This window comes from Sander lucioperca, chromosome 10, assembly GCF_008315115.2.
Source record: "Sander lucioperca isolate FBNREF2018 chromosome 10, SLUC_FBN_1.2, whole genome shotgun sequence".
NCBI lineage: Eukaryota > Metazoa > Chordata > Actinopteri > Perciformes > Percidae > Sander > Sander lucioperca.
Genome location: NC_050182.1, coordinates 6,997,671 through 7,014,580, shown reverse-complemented (window position 1 = coordinate 7,014,580; position 16,910 = coordinate 6,997,671). Strand labels below are relative to the sequence as shown.

Below are 16,910 nucleotides of genomic sequence, written 5' to 3'. Positions count from 1 at the left end.
CCACAAAGATAATTTCAGGTGGAACAGGCCAGCCTTCAATCTCAAAGATTCTCTGCAAAACACATCAAAACACAATAGAGTATAGCACTACCCTGAAGCACAGTTCAGGAGGGCACAAATGGCAGCATAAACTGCTATACTGTGATGGTGCACAATACTTCATACAATATCAAAAGTCATACCTGAACATATTCCACTCGTTGGTCTTTTACCCTGTCAGAGTTTAATTCAAAAGGGACGCGGTACACCTGTTTCATCCGGAACCGATGCTTTCGGAGGATGCGATCAATTGTGGAAAGGTTGATGGAATTTATTCCTTGAAAATTATTATTATCCTCAATCACTCTCCTTTGAATCTCTCGCAGGCGGATTACATTATTGGCAATGACCATGTTTACAAGCTCCCTCTCTTGCTCCTCTGACAAAAGCCTTAGCCTCCCACCACCAGATGGTCGTCTCTGTATCCTACAAAAATAGAAGCACGCATTACTGTAAATTTGATGGATTTATTTAGTATTACAGAAGCATAGTACAACAGTGCATGTGATGTGAAAGCACAGAGTACAGCACTCAAAAGTTACTGTACAGAGCAGTCGTACTGTAAGTACACCTACCTGTTTTCCTCCCTGAAGGTTCTGATGATGGAGGCGACAGTGAAGCGACTCAAATTAGGCTGGACTCGTTGCCCAGCGTCCCTCATGTCCATACCATGGACAAGAACATGGTCCACTAAAGTGGCTCGAATTTCATCCGAGACTGCTTGTCTCCTTGCCCTTACTCCTCTTCTACCTCGTCCTTCACCACGTCTTCCTCCTCTCCCTCCTCGCCTTCCTCCTTCACCACGTCCTCGTCCTCCTCCTTCTCCTTCTCCTTCTCCTTCTCCTTCACCACGTCCTCCTCCTCCTCCTCCTCGACCATGTCCTCTTCCTCTTCCTCTTCCTCTTCCTCTATTCAATTCAATTCAATTCAAATCAATTCAATTTTATTTATAGTATCAAATCATAACAAGAGTTATCTCGAGACACTTTACAGATAGAGTAGGTCTAGACCACACTCTATAAAGCCCCAACAATTCCAATAGTTCCCCCAAGAGCAAGCATTAGCAGTGGCTATTGCGACAGTGGCGAGGAAAAACTCCCTTTTAGGAAGAAACCTTGGCAGACCCAGACTCTTGGTGGGCGGTGTCTGATGGTTGGGGTTATGACGGTACAGGATGTAGCGTGGCACAGCAGAGCATGGGTGGACGCGGTGGACGCAGCAGGACGTAGCCTGGCATTGCAGGGAATCGCAGAGCGTAGCAGGGTGTAGCAGGTCCATAGCCACAGCTGCACCCAAGACCCAGGTCTTGGTGTCGCCCTAATCCGAGGCGATGTTCTGGGCGAAGAAGAAACATAAGGACTCCGGGGAGTAAACTCCCCAGAGCTAGGTTAGTAGCAAGCACTTCTGGGACAGGATGTGCATAAAAGGAAACAAAAGAAAAGAGCGTGTCATAAGAAGGAACTTCCTCGGCAGTCTAGAATTATAACTGCATAACTAGGAGAGGCACTATATTATTGATTATATGATAGGTAAATCTGATGACTGTAAAGAGAAGCAGAGAAAAGCAGGGGTGCTGTGTCTGCAGCTATACACCCTGCCCCGCCGGTCTAGGCGTTCACTGCAACTCCTCACTCCCTAACTATAAGCTTTATCAAAGAGGAGAGTTTTCAGTTTAGTCTTAAATGTAGCGACGGTGTCTGCCCCCCGAACCCAGATTGGGAGCTGGTTCCACAGGAGAGGAGCCTGATAGCTGAAGGCTCTGCCTCCCATTCTACTTTTAGAGACTCTAGGAACCACAAGTAACTCTGCATTCTGGGAGCGTAGTGCTCTAGTGGGACAATAAGGTACTAAGAGGTCCTCAAGATATGAAGGAGCTTGACCATTTAGAGCTTTATAGGTCAGAAGAAGGATTTTAAATTCAATCCTGGATTTTACAGGAAGCCAATGGAGAGAAGCTAATACAGGAGAAATATGATCTCTTTTCTTAGTTCTTGTCAGAACACGCGCTGCAGCATTCTGGATCAGCTGGAGAGTCCTAAGGGACTTATTTGAGCATCCTGATAATAAGGAATTACAGTAGTCCAGCCTGGAAGTAACGAATGCATGGACTAGTTTTTCTGCATCGTTTTGAGATAGGATGTTCCTAATTTTAGCAATGTTACGAAGGTGAAAAAAGGTTCTAGAGGTTTGTTTTAGATGGGCATTAAAGGAAGGATCCTGATCAAAAATAACTCCTAGATTTCTGACAGTAGTGCTGGATGCCAGGGCAATACCATCCAGAGTAATTATATCTTCGGCTAATGAGGTTCGTAGGTGTTTCGGGCCCAGCACAATAACTTCGGTTTTGTTTGAGTTTAACATCAGGAAATTGTAGGCCATCCATGATTTTATATCTTTAATGCAAGCTTGAAGTTTAGCTAGCTGGCTGGTTTCGTCTGGCTTGATTGACAGATATAATTGGGTGTCATCCGCATAACAGTGAAAGTTAATTGAGTGTTTCCTAATAATATTGCCTAGAGGAAGCATATATAAGGAGAATAGAATTGGTCCAAGCACTGAGCCTTGAGGAACGCCATGGTTAATTTTAGCGTAATTGGAGGGTTTATTGTTAACATTAACAAATTGTGATCGATCAGAGAAGTAGGACTTAAACCAGTTTAGTGCGATTCCTTTAATGCCAACTAAATGTTCCAGTCTCTGTAAGAGGATGGTATGGTCAATAGTATCGAATGCAGCACTAAGATCTAATAAGACAAGTACAGAGACAAGTCCTTTGTCTGATGCAGTTAGAAGGTCGTTAGTCTCCCTCCTCGACCGTCATTTCTCTGTGGATCCGCTGTTCCAAAACTCAATGAACTGACTCTGGCCATTTTATCTATCTATTGAAAGTTCTGATTGGTGTGTGATCAATTTTGACTCGTAGTGTTTCCACCTGGGTAATTGTGTGCTAATTCAGCTTCAGCTGTGCTGACTTGAGTGAGCAATATTGAATGCTGTGCTTTCTAAATGACAACATGGTGTAGGCAATGAGAAATTAAGGGATTTGTGTTTTGCAGTAACAGTTCAACAAATCTGACTCGTGTGTCAAAACCAGGGAATAGTGTTTATAGTTTAGTGAAATGGGTGTGCTTTTTGAAAAATGGCTTTATGGTTTTGAAATTTTAGTTCAAAAGCCTGATTATAGTGTTTAAGAAATTGAGAAAAACTGTATTCCTCACTTCCTTAGGTGAGACTCCTTCTATAAGCCCCTAGGGGTTTTCTTAATCTCACCTGCACAATCTTTATTTTGTATTATTTCACTTTTTTGTGTTATTGTTGTCTTGATTTTATTGTGAAAAATAAACAAAACAAAAAAACTCGTAAAATCTATCAGCCTTGATCTAAACATCATGTTCTTCCCTCAGCAACTGGATACAAGACCAACAACCACCACCTACTGACGGTCAGTGTGTAGTTTATGTCAGGTACAAATGGAGATCAGAGAGCTGTGCTGAGAGAAACGGATGGATCTGCAAAAAGAAGGCTTTATCTTTTTAAACACTGCAGTCAGACTTGAGAAGTTTACTGGATGCTCTGCATGATAATATCAACTGGCTTCATAAATATCAAACTGTGAAGACTTCTACTTCACAATTTAGTTTTGTTTTGTTTTCATGAATAAAAATGCAAATTAATTATACATTTTTTGAAAAAGAGAATATAAATCATTATTTTTCAAAGCTGTTTGTATGTCTCTGAACAAAACAGACACTCAGATGTGTTGTATAGATGAATTAAATATTGGCTACTGACAATCTGAGAAAAATACAATGTGTGGCCTGAAGGGGCACTAAACTGTTAACAATTAATAACTCTGAATGTGCTTTTGTTCTCCCAGAGCTCTTTTCTTTAACATTTGATTTTAAAGAGTGTTTTCTATTCATCTATCTAGAAAAAAAGTGATGTTTTATTACATTGAATAAAAACGCTGTGACACATTGTTTTTTATCATCTTTTTCTTACATACTGAAGGAACCACATCATTCAGGAAGTTACAATATCATTGAACATTGATACTGAACATAAACTGAATAAAACAGGGTGCAACCTTAAAGCAGAAGTTCACTAAAGACCGTCACAGTGGACCAGACGCTCTCATACAGGACTGCAGCAGGATTTTAAAGGTCCAATATGTAATATATGTACTGTAATAAATCCAAAAATGACCCCAATATGTCATCAGATATTAAGGAAACTAACTAAGCTAATGCCAGTATTTTCTCCTTTTGAAATTTCCGTCCTGTGACGGAATTTCTGTTTGTGTATTGGCCTGTGTGTTGTTATCAACTGCCCAGTTTGACAGCCAGGCCGGGTTGCCAGATATACCTGTAAAAACGTAAACCTAGCGCGCTACAGCTGTAACGTTAGTACAGCCATAAAAGCAGCAAACAAACGAACAGGATCAACGGAGATTGATTCTACATGACATAAAAAAAACGGCATGCTTCTAACAGTTGCGTGACCAGAGACGTAACAAACCCCGGGTAAATATTGGAGATGTATTTGAAAGATGAAGACAGCTTAAAGCCCAATAGGACGCCGAGTTGGCTAATTTACTCCTAAACAGGTAAGCATTAGCTTCGGGCTAATTTATCACAGCTACTAGGGACGGGCATTTTATGTACTGTATTTTTAAACATTTGTGTACTCACATTGAATTATATAGCTAGAGTACCCAAGTTGGTTAAAACAATTGAGACACAGCCAGTAAAGTGATCCCGACTGGTCCTGGCTAACGACGCCATGCTAACCCTGTTAACTGCTAACGTTACCGGAGGGCCAGGCAAGCAATCCACAGCTGTTTACAACGTGTACAATAGTGAGTTATTTTAAGCCAATAGAGGGAGGCTGTGAATCGGGAAGACTGGACCGTGAGTTTGCAGTGTGTTTAGCAATTGTTGCCGCAATTCTAAGCCAATGAAGTGTGTTCAGTCGGGTGGAATAGGACGGCAAGGTAGTGGTATTTTTAGTAGTTCCTATCCTGGCGTATGGAGAAGATGGCGAGGTTGTTGGGTTTTTAGCGGTTCCTACTGTAATTCTAAGCTGAAAAAGTGTGCCTGTCAGTTGGGTACAGAGCTCCGCGTGAGCACGGGCTTTTATGACTGTCAATATAGCCAGCATCTAACATTAGCTACTCCGCTGTCTAACATTGTTGGATGCTGCGGTCTCAGCCTGGCAACCAATGAGAACTTCGAGTCTGGGCAGGAGGGGGTGGGGGAGACGACTCTCTCCAGTATTTTGAATTTGTACTGCAGTTTTAAACACTAGCTGTCAGTATTGCATATTGCAACTTTAAACATTTGTTCTTACATAGTGACAAACAACTTAATTCAGGAAGTTACAACATCATTGAAAAGGATGTACGAGATGCAGGTAGAAAAAAAAACAACAGTCACAAAAATAAACTGAATGAAAGCAGAGGTCGACTGAAAACCATCACAGTGGAAAGATTTTGAAGATTGATTTTAGAAAAACGGTTTACAACAAAAAGTGTCCTGAGGCAGTGGTGGAATGTAACTAAGTACATTTACTCTAAATACTGTACTTAAGTCCAATGTCCCGTATATTTAGAAGAGGTAAATTTGTCCCCCTCAAAAAATATGAAAGACAACCCACTCCCCAAAAGAGGTAAAAAATAACCATTCAGGGGGCTGAAAACATGTACAGAAAACAATAACTGTGTCTACTTGTGCTACATCGAGGGGTTAAAGATCACAACAGGGCGTGACAAATAAAGATGTGATTTCTTGTCTTTTATGTAGATTTAAACTTTGGAGCTTTAACAAGGTCTCATTCTGTAATAGATTTGTTGTTGAGAAGTACATGATTCCTAAAAAAAACATCCTGAAACACATGAAGATGTTTTGAATATGTAGAAAGTTTTGAACAATACAGAATAATAATAATTTCTTTTACATAAATAAAGACATTTGCAACATATATTGTTGCATAACAATTCACCAGAATCCAGGAAATTAAGTGTTTGACGTTGAAAATGTTATGTGGGAATTATCTCCTGACCCCCTGTTTCACCCCTAATGTTGAAATAAAACCTACATTCTTGGGTTGCGGTAACATAGACCTAGCCTGGCTCCGCCCTCCTATGTACTTCCGCTCAATTTTCATTTTCCTCCAGTACTCCGTCTGGGTTTGAGAGGAACAACTTAAGAGGACAAATACAAAACATCAGTCGAGCTCAGTGGATCATTGATGAATACTGCCCCAAAGTAAATAACGGTATGTTAAGATCACAGTAATGAGGTCCGATAATAACCAATAATCATAATATCCCAATGCAGTAATGTTGTTTATTGGTTGGCCTCTGTAGTTTCAGAGAGACGGTGTAGAGCTTGTCAGGAGGGCTGGAGACTCATCATAAATGCCAGCTGCTATCTGATTAATGATCCTTCTGAAGACAAAACCTGGGAAGAAGCTCGAGAAGACTGCAGAGGACGGAGTTCAGATTTGGCTGTTGTAGATGATGGATATGATGAGGTAATGAGAAAACTGTGGGAGTTTTTATGACACAATCATGAAATAAAATGTATTTTCTGAACACACTGTAAGTCTGTAGATCAGTGTGTTTATTAAAGTATAGTGTCTAAATCTCTGATAAATGTTTCTCTCTTGTCAGGATGTACTCAGGTATTTCAGTCAGTACACACACTGGTACTGGATTGGCCTGAGAGCTGAAGGAGGGAGATGGAAGTGGATCGATGGAAGTGACCTGACTGAAAGGTAAGAGAGACATTCCTAAAACCTTTGAATATTAAATCTATCAGCCTTGATCTAAACATCATGTTCTTCCCTCAGTGTCAGCTACTGGTTACATGAACAACCAAATGCTACTGATGGTCAGTGTGTAGTTTATGACACACCCAGATGGAGATCAGTGAGCTGTGCTGACAGACGGCCTTGGCTCTGCAAAAAGAAGAATGTATCTGTTTAAACACTGCAGTCAGACTTGAGAAGTTTACTGGATACTTTCCATGATAATATCAACTGGCTTCATAAATATCAAACTGGGAAGACTTCTACTTCACAATTTTAATGTTTTGTTTTAATAAACATGTACGAGGGTTTTATTTTTGTTAGAAGAGAAAAGAAATATTACAAAGCTGTTTGTGTGTCTGAAAAAAACAGACACTCGGATATAATGTATAGATGAATTAGATAATAGATTCTATAGGTATGACTACTGTCAACCTGAGAAAAATACAATGACTCACCTGAAGGGAGAATGAACTCTGAATGTGCTTTTGTTCTCCTTTGTTAGAGATGTGATGTTTATAATTTGTATATCAGCAGATTGATGAGAGGGACAGACAGACTGCTCAGCTTCCTGTTTCCTGTGTAACAGATTATATTGTTGCTACTCATGAGCCAAAATGGAGGCACAGCATCACTTGTTTTTCTTCAGCATTTAATGTAAATCATATTAATGATTGTTTTATGTAATAGATTTGTTGTTGAGAAGTACATGATTCCTAAAAAAACATCCTGAAACACGTGAAGATGTTTTGAATATGTAGAAAGTGTTGAACAATACAGAATAATAATAATTTCCTTTACATAAATAAAGACATTTGCAACATATATTGTTGCATAAATATTCACCAGAATCCGAGAAATTAAGTGTCTGAAGTTGTAATGTTTCACCCTAATGTTGAAACAAAATCTACGTCCTTGGGCAGCGGTAATCTATTTGTCATCCAAAAATGGAACCGGACACAAACGTTGCTTGAAGATGCTGCAGACACACAGTGTGAATTAACACCTTTAAAGGAGAAGACTTGAGACATTAGCAGCTAACCAATCAGCAACTGTGACATCTTAAAAGCAGAACTAAAACTCAAACACATATCTGTGAAATCTAAATTAAGTTGGTACACTGTAAACGTCACCACTTCCCTTCATAAAGGCTGTTACTTTAAAAAAAGATTGATTATTATCTGCTGGTGAGATAATCTATAATAGAACTAAACTGTGAGCATCTTATCTTTTGTCTAACAGTATGCTGTATTATTATTTTTCATAATGCAACACTTTGGCATCAAATGCTTAGAAATGGCAACATTTACAGCCATGTTGTAATCAAACATTTGTTTATTAACATATACTTATTTTAGGCCACCAGAGTCTGTACATTTCTGACTTTGTTCCCCCTGTGATCTTATCTTATAAGACACTTCGGACAGTAATGCGTGCACTAAACTTCCCCTTCACACCAACACGTTATTATTAGCTGCCGAATTAAAAGAAAACAGTTACATCCTCAACGCAGAAAGACCATCACAGCGGAGCAGACACCCTCCTAACAGCTCTCATACAGGACTGCAGCAGGACTTTAAACATTTGTTCAGGATGAACAGAAATCCACAGGAGGAAATTGGTACTTAATAATACTCTAATGTTTATCTGTCTGTATGTAAATCTACTAAATGTGTATGTGCCAGGATGTTGTCTACATTTGTGTTTAATGTTTATCTTTCAGAGGAAATCGAGGAAGCAGCAGCAGCTAACTATGTTAATGTACCAGCATGCACTGTGGAGAAAGTGGCAGCTCGTCCAGGTACATTTCACACATTTACTATCGTTAAACATGATATACATCAATCATGATAGTCTGAAAATGTAAATGTTTAAAAACTCTGCTTCTTTTCTGTAGGACTCAAAATGTATTTAAAGAACCTTTGACTGTTAAATCAACATCATTATTAACTCAACTGAATTCTTATTTCTCTCTCAGACCAGAGGTGTCACTGCTTCTCTCAGTCTTTTCTACTGATAGCAGTGTGTTGGCTGATACTGTTAGTCATCATGGGCCTCCGTATCTACTGTGAGTACCACTGTCTTAACTTGTTGTTGTTAGTCCTTATTTAAAGGACAGGTTCACATTTTATCAAGTCTGTCAGATACCCATATGTTCATAGAAACAGTTTTTATTCGGTGTAATCCTTCTTCCTCTTCATACTGGCTCTGTGCAAATGTGGCTAGGGTCCACAATAAGGGGGAACTGACAACTTCACCATAGGAATATATTGTTAGGTAGTTTAGGGAAATGGTGGACCCTAATGTAGTGACAGCATGCAGTGGTGAGCTTGAGGATTTAATAAAAATAACAAAACGATACAACCAAAGGAGTCCTGAATACGGTGGCCGACAGGGGCAAACACCCTGCAACTTAAGAAAACACACGCAAATAGACAAAACACAAGCAAATTAAGAAAACAACTTCATTAGTTTGACAACACATGTGCAGCATTCAGCAAACGCACTGCAAATACACACAACACAACCAAATACATAAACGCGCTGCAAATAAAAAACGATGCAAAAAGAAAAGCACGCAAACCCAGAAAACAAATACAACAAAAAAACGCTGCATCCAGATTACACAACGGAAGTTCTCCAGACCTCTAGAGGGAGCAGCTAGTGGAACAGCTGGATTTTCGACCTCACGGGGAGAGAGAGAGAGAGAGAGAGAGAGAGAGAGAGAGAGAGAGAGAAACTGCATAGACTGTAAATATTAAATCTATGTTTGAGATATGTTTTCTCTCGTTTGGTGGGTGTGTCTCGGCTCAGGTCACAGGTGATACTCATCAGCAGAGACGTCTGTAAACCCGTGGTGATAAAACGTTTAAAACTGCATCAGCGTTTAACGTTGATGTTTGTTTAAGCCATATTACATGAGAGGGTTTAATTTTGAGGTCCGAAATTACTGAAGTGTAGGCCTCCTCAAGTGTAATATTGTGATTATACAACAACGGTTACCAACAAAATAAGTGAGCAATCTGTATTCATATTGTGGAGCAATTCACTCTTGAAATACAAAAAACAGAAAACAGGATTTCTAGTCCCTCCCTGTTTAGTAAACCAGCCAATTTACCGTGGGATTTATCAAACTGAATAAATCCCGCTCGCACATATAAACACAAAACTGCTTTGCTAACTCCAACGTGTTGTAAGTACGACATCTGCTGAAAAAGTTATTGTATTCATCAGTATGATTGCCGTACTGTTTAGTTCACAAACATCCAACACACCAAAGTACAAACACATAGCGGACCAGACGCGAGCTTTTATTTTGAAAAACCGAAGCTCGGGGACAGCACCAGCCGGGAGGGCATGAGACGGGAGCATAGACTGTATATTAATAATATGTTATTAATAATAATAATAATAATAATAATAATAATAATAATAATAATATGAATTTAATATCGGTTAATAACGGTCGAAAATCCAGCTGTTCCACTAGCTGCTCCCTCTAGAGTTCTGGAGAACTTCTGTTGTGTAATCTGGATGCAGCGTTTTTTTGTAGCATTTGTTTTCTGGGTTGGTGTGCTTTTCTTTTTGAATCGTTTCATATTTGCAGCACGTTTCTCTATTTGGTTGTGTTGTGTGTATTTGCAGTGCGTTTATGTATTTGGTTGTGTTGTGTGTATTTGCAGTGCGTTTGCTGAATGCTGCGCATGTGTTGTCAAATTAATGAAGTTTTTTTTCTTTTTGCATCGCTTCTTTTTTCGGGGTTTGCGTGTTTTTCTTTTTGCATTGTTTTTTATTTGCAGCGCGTTTATGTATTTGGTTGTGTTGTGTGTATTTGCAGCGCATTTGCTGAATGCTGCACATGTCTCTTCAAATTAATGAAGTTGTTTTATTAATTTGCTTGTGTTTTGTCTATTTGTGTGTGTTTTCTTAAGTTGCAGGGTGTTTGCCCCTGTCGGCCACCGTACCTGAAGGCAGCAGGCAAAAATAGTTCCAAAACTTAGAGGAAGCCAAAAGAACAGGAATCACAAAAACTTGAACACTGAAACAAAGGGGGTAGATTCCACACACAAAGACCCAAAACAATACAATGATCTGACAACAGACAAAGACAACAAAGAGACTGAAACTGAAACATAAAAAATACACAACCATGACAACTATGTGAACATTGTTTATTGGAGAAAATGGAGAGAAAGGCACACAGATACAATACAATATAAGAGATAGATAGATCTTAAAATAGCCTAGATAGAAATGTTAAAACATGTTTTAATATAAGAATTCAGGCCAAAATAACCTATAAACAGACCAAGCAGAGCTGCCACTTGTGGAGAGGCAGACTACACTAAAGAGTGTTCAGGGGTAACCTAATGTCTAACATACACTAGAAGACTTTGAACAGACTTTGAAAAGACGAATGTCTGACACCATCTCACATCTGAAGACAACCATCTCACATCTAACATTAAATACAACTATACTTTGTGTTTTCCCAGACAAGATTTATCAAAACACAAAGAAGATATTTAAAGATGAAAACATATTTTGTCAAACTTAGCCTATGGTAGAACTTTGTCCTCTATCTCTTACTTTGGAAGTGCATTAGAAAGATTATTCTCCATTATTAACAGGAGGAATGATCAGAGCAAGAAAACTCAGTTTTAATGTCCATATGGACACCTGCCTATTGTTTTAAGATAGATCTGAAAGATGTGAATCCATCCTGTAATGTCTGTTATTATAATATGCATCACCAAAATTTCATTATCACAATGACTATGAAGCAAATTTTTTTCATTTTGCAGTTACCAATCGCAACCTCAACGACAAACTCAGCGTCTTAGAAAACCAGATCACAAACCTGACTGCAGTAAACCAGGAGCTGGAGACACTAAACCAGGAGCTGGAGAGGAACAACTTAAGAGGACCAATACAAAACATCAGTCAAGCTCAGTGGAGCATTGATGAATACTGCCCCAAAGTAAATAATGGTGTGTTCAGATCCCAATAATTAGGTCCAATAATAACCAATAATAATAATAATAATAATATCACAATGCAGTAATGTTGTTTATTGGTTGGTCTCTGTAGTTTCAGAGAGACAGTGTCAAGCTTGTCAGAAGGGCTGGAGACTCTTCAAGTCCAGCTGCTATCTGTTTTATGACGCTGATCCTCCTGATCAGAAAACCTGGGAAGAAGCTCGAGAAGACTGCAGAGAACGGAGTTCAGATTTGGCTGTTGTAGATGATGGATATGATGAGGTAATGAGAAAACTGTGGGAGTTTTTATGACACAATCATGAAATAAAATGTATTTTCTCTAGGTCTGAACACACTGTGAGTCTGTAGATCAGTGTATTTATTAAAGTATAATGTCTAAATCTCTGATAAATGTTTCTCTCTTCTCAGGATGAACTCAGGTATTTCAGTCAGTACACACACTGGTACTGGATTGGCCTGAGAGCTGAAGGAGGGAGATGGAAGTGGATCAATGGAAGTGATCTGACTGAAAGGTAAGAGACACATTCCTAAACACTTTGAATTATAAAATCTATCAGCCTTGATCTAAACATCATGTTCTTCCCTCAGTGTCAGCGGCTGGAGACGAAAACCACCACCTCCTACTGACGGTCAGTGTGTAGTTTATGACATGTTCAGATGGAGATCAGAGAGCTGTGCTGAGAGAAGGCCATGGATCTGCAAAAAGAAGACTTTATCTGTTTAAACACTGTAGTCAGACTTGAGAAGTTTACTGGATACTCTGCATGATAATATCAACTGGCTTCATAAATATCAAACTGTGTAGACTTCTACTTCACAATTTAAATGTTTTGTTTTAATAAATAAACATTTACAAGGGTCTTACTTTTGTTAGAAGAGAAAATCAATATTTCAAAGCTGTTTGTGTGTCTGACACTCAGATGTAATGTATATGTGAATTAGATAATAGATTCTATAGGTATGACTACTGTCAACCTGAGAAAAATACAATGACTCACCTGAAGGGAGAATGAACTCTGAATGTGCTTTTGTTCTCCTTTGTTAGAGATGTGATGTTTATAATTTGTATATCAGCAGATTGATGAGAGGTACAGACAGACTGCTCAGCTTCCTGTTTCCTGTGTAACAGGTTATATTGTTGCTACTCATGAGCCAAAATGGAGGCACAGCATCACTTGTTTTTCACAAAATGTCCCGAGAACTCTTCTCTTTAACATTTGATTTAAGTGATATTAATATGTAGAGTGTTTTCTATTCATCTATCTAGAAAAAAAGTGATGTTTTATTACATTGAATAAAAACGCTGCGACACATTGTTTTTATCATCTTTTTCTTACATATTGAAGGAACAACATAATTCAGGAAGTTACAACATCATTGAACAGGATGTGCGAGAAGCAGATAGAAAAAAAACGACAGTCACAAAAACAAACTGAATATAACAGGGCGCAACCTTAAAGCAGAAGTTCACTAAAGACCGTCACAGTGGACCAGACGCTCTCATACAGGACAACAGCAGGATATTAAAGATAACTTTTGGGGCATTTTCCCTTTATTTGACATTGACAGTGGATAGACAAGAAAGGTGGGAGAGAGACAGGGTATGACCTGCACAGGGCTGCAGGTCGGACCCGAACCCTGGCCGATGCAAAGGACCCAGACTATGTGGGGCGCACGCCCTTACTGGGTGAGCCAGAGGTCGCCCCTGCAGCAGGATTTTAAATGTGTTCAGGATGAAGGAAGAGAAGAAACAATGGATAAAGCTGGTACTTTAAAATGTTCTTGTCACAATTTTTGAAATAACCGGTTTGGACCCAAATGACACACAGTGTGAATTAACACCTTTGAAGGAGAAGACTTGAGGCATTAGCGGCTAACCAATCAGCAACTGTGACATCTTAAAAGCAGAACTACAAATCAAACACTTATCTGTGAAATTTAAATTAAATGGGTACACTGTAAACGTCACCAATTCCCTTCAAAAAGGCTCTGTTACTTTAAAAAAATAATGATTCTTATCTGCTTTCATAATCGTTTTTCATAATGCATGATGCTTTTTTAGCACTTTGGCATCAAATGCTTAGAAATGGCAACATTTACAGCCATGTTATAATCAAACATTTGTTTATTAACATATAATTATTTTAGGCCACCAGAGTCTGTACATTTCTGCCTTTGTTCCCCCTGTGGTCTTATCTTATAAGACACTTCGGAGAATAAAGCCCACATAGATTTCCTGTTCACAACAACACGTTATTATTAGCTGCCGAATTAAAAAAAAACACAGTCACATCCTCAAAGTAGAAGTCTATTGACGACCATCGCAGCGGAGCAGACGCCCTCCTAACAGCTCTCATACAGGACTGCAGCAGGACTTTAAACATTTGTTCAGGATGAACAGAAATCCACAGGAGGAAATTGGTAATTAAAACTACTCTAATGTTTATGTTTCTGAGTGTAAATCTACTATATGTGTATGTGCCAGGATGTTGTCTACATTTGTGTTTGATATTTATCTTTCAGAGGTAAACGAGGAAGCAGCAGCAGCTAACTATGTTAATGCACCAGCATGCACTGTGGAGAAAATGGAAGCTCGTCCAGGTACATTTCACACATGTGAAATGTACAACACAATGTTGTTAAAGATGAGATTCATCAATCATGATAGTTTGAAAATGTAAATGTTTAAAAACTCTGCTTCTTTTCTGTAGGACTCAAAATGTATTTAAAGCACCTTTGACTGATTAATCAACATAATTAAGTAAACTGAATTCTTATTTCTCTCTCAGACCAGAGGTTTCACTGCTTCTCTCAGTATTTTCTACCAATAGCAGTGTGTTGGCTGATACTGTTAGTCATCATGGGCCTCCGTATCTACTGTGAGTACCACTGTCTGTTGTTAGTCTTTATTTAAAGGACAGGTTCACATTTTATCAAGTCAGTCTAATGGCCATATGTTCCTAGAAACAGTTTTTCTATTATTATAATGTGCATCAGCAAAATTGTATTATCACAAAAGTATTTTTTTTTATTTTGCAGTTACCAATCGCAACATCAACGACAAACTCAGCGTCTTAGAAAACCAGATAACAGACCTGACTGCAGTAAACCAGGAGCTGGAGAGGAACAACTTAACAAGACAAATACAAAACATCAGTCGAGCTCAGTGGATCATAGATGAATACTGCCCCAAAGTAAATAACGGTATGTTAAGATCACAATAATGAGATCCAATAATAACCAATAATAGTAATATCATAATGCAGTAATGTTGTGTATTGGTTGGTCTCTATATTTTCAGAGAGACGGTGTAGAGCTTGTCAGAAGGGTTGGGAACTCATCATGTCTAGCTGCTATCTGATTAATGATCCTTCTGAAGAGAAAACCTGGGAAGAAGCTCGAGAAGACTGCAGAGGACGGAGTTCAGATTTGGTTGTTGTACAGAGTCAAAGTGAACAGGTAATAAGAAAACTGCCAATTTTTATGATGCAATTATGAAATGAAAATCTATTTTTCTGTAGGTCTGAACACACTGAATCTGTAGATCAGTGTGATTATTTAAGTGTTTTTAAATATTTGACAACTGTTGCTCTCTTCTCAGAATGTGCTCAGTTTTTACAGCGGGTACTGGATTGGCCTGAGAGCTGAAGGAGGGAGATGGAAGTGGATCAATGGAAGTGATCTGACTGAAAGGTAAGAGACACATTCCTAAACACTTTGAATCATAAAATCTATCAGCCTTGATCTAAACATCATGTTCTTTCCTCAGTGTCAGCGGTTGGATACATGAACCACCATCTGCTGCTGACGGTCAGTGTGTAGTTTATGACATGTTCAAATGGAGATACGGATGGAGATCAGAGAGCTGTGCTGAGAGAAGGCGATGGATCTGCAAAAATAAGGCCTTATCTGTTTAAACACTGCAGTCAGACTTGAGAAGGTTACTACTTCACAATATAAATGTTTTGTTTTAATAAACATGTACGAGGGTTTTATTTTTGTTAGAAGAGAAAATCAATATTTCAAAGCTCTTTGTGTGTCTGAAAATATAGACACTCAGATGTAATGTATAGGTGAATTAGATAATAGATTCCATAGACGGGTTTCCTGTTTACCAACATTACAGGGTGCGTGCGCATACCAGCGGCAGAAAGCCAGATTGGTGAGCTGGTCCACTACTGCAACAACCTTAAGTATTGAAGCTTTCCTTATTGTTTGTATATAACTGCTGACTCAATAAACGTGATTTTAGTTGGATCTGTTTGTCTGTCTTTAATTTTGCAGTGTTACTGTGATATATATGTATGGCTATAATTATCGTTTTAGGCTAATGTAATAGCCAATGTTAGCAGCAGCACCTTGAGTGTACCCCTATGGTTGGTTTATGCCTTAATATAATGGCCAGGATTTCTGGGAAAAAGTACAATATCGTCAATATTCAAGATCACAACAGGTCGTGACAAATAAAGATGTGATTTCTTGTCTTTTATGTAAATTTAAACTTTGGAGCTTTAACAAGGTCTCATTCTGTAATAGATTTGTTATTCAGAAGTACATGATTCCTAAAAAAAACCATCCTGAAACATGTGAAGATGTTTTGAATATGTAGAAAGTTTTGAAAAATACAGAATAATAATAATTTCCTTTACATAAATAAAGACATTTGCAACATTGTTGTTGTTAAAAATTCACCAGAATCCGTGAAATTCAGTGTTTGATGTTGAAAATGTTATGTGGGAGTTACCCCCTGACCCCCTGTTGTAATGTTTCACCCTAATGTTGAAACAAAACCTACGTCCTTGGGCGGCGGTAATCTATTTGTCATCCAACAATGGAACCAGACACAAACGTTGCTTGAAAATGCTGCAGACACAGAGTGTGAATTAACACCTTTAAAGGAGAAGACTTGAGGCATTAGCGGCTAACCAATCAACAACTGTGACATCTTAAAAGCAGAACTACAACTTACACAGCAAAAATTGGAGTGTTGAAATTTCAGGGTTAAACATTTCCGAGTTGATTTTCACTCCCAGAGTGTAATTTTAACACATTCTGATTTAA

At 38.6% G+C, this 16,910-nt stretch overlaps 3 protein-coding genes and 2 long non-coding RNA genes across 8 annotated transcripts in view; all 5 read left to right on the top strand.

Annotated features, from left to right (window-relative positions):
* The window catches only part of LOC116064311 (CD209 antigen-like protein E), a 114,107-nt gene extending 110,433 nt beyond the window's left edge, over positions 1-3,674 (top strand). For all 4 annotated transcript variants that reach the window (XM_036005925.1, XM_036005924.1, XM_031319432.2 and 1 more), the window contains exon 7: positions 3,444-3,674. In XM_036005925.1, the coding sequence (XP_035861818.1) occupies positions 3,444-3,576 (133 nt within the window). In that variant the 3' untranslated portion in view covers positions 3,577-3,674. The remainder of the gene's footprint in view (positions 1-3,443) is intronic.
* A 3,035-nt stretch (positions 3,675-6,709) lies between these two features.
* On the top strand, positions 6,710-7,125 carry LOC116064498. Its single transcript, XR_004108542.1, has 2 exons — positions 6,710-6,816; positions 6,892-7,125. It is a non-coding gene; the product is annotated as an uncharacterized LOC116064498 (long non-coding RNA).
* A 1,243-nt stretch (positions 7,126-8,368) lies between these two features.
* On the top strand, positions 8,369-12,140 carry LOC116064331 (C-type lectin domain family 12 member B-like). Its single transcript, XM_031319476.2, has 5 exons — positions 8,369-8,470; positions 8,573-8,650; positions 8,828-8,917; positions 11,655-11,840; positions 11,947-12,140. Exons 1-5 carry the CDS (start codon positions 8,443-8,445, stop codon positions 12,138-12,140), a joined length of 576 nt encoding a protein of 191 aa, XP_031175336.2. The 5' UTR covers positions 8,369-8,442.
* A 121-nt stretch (positions 12,141-12,261) lies between these two features.
* Positions 12,262-13,160, top strand: LOC118496005. The gene is made up of 2 exons (XR_004898467.1): positions 12,262-12,361; positions 12,438-13,160. It is a non-coding gene; the product is annotated as an uncharacterized LOC118496005 (long non-coding RNA).
* Positions 13,161-15,034: 1,874 nt separating this feature from the next.
* Positions 15,035-15,775, top strand: LOC116064777 (C-type lectin domain family 4 member A-like). The gene is made up of 3 exons (XM_036005926.1): positions 15,035-15,308; positions 15,451-15,542; positions 15,619-15,775. The coding sequence occupies exons 1-3, from the start codon at positions 15,192-15,194 to the stop codon at positions 15,764-15,766; spliced, it is 357 nt and encodes a 118-aa protein (XP_035861819.1). The 5' UTR covers positions 15,035-15,191; the 3' UTR covers positions 15,767-15,775.
* Positions 15,776-16,910: the final 1,135 nt, after the last annotated feature.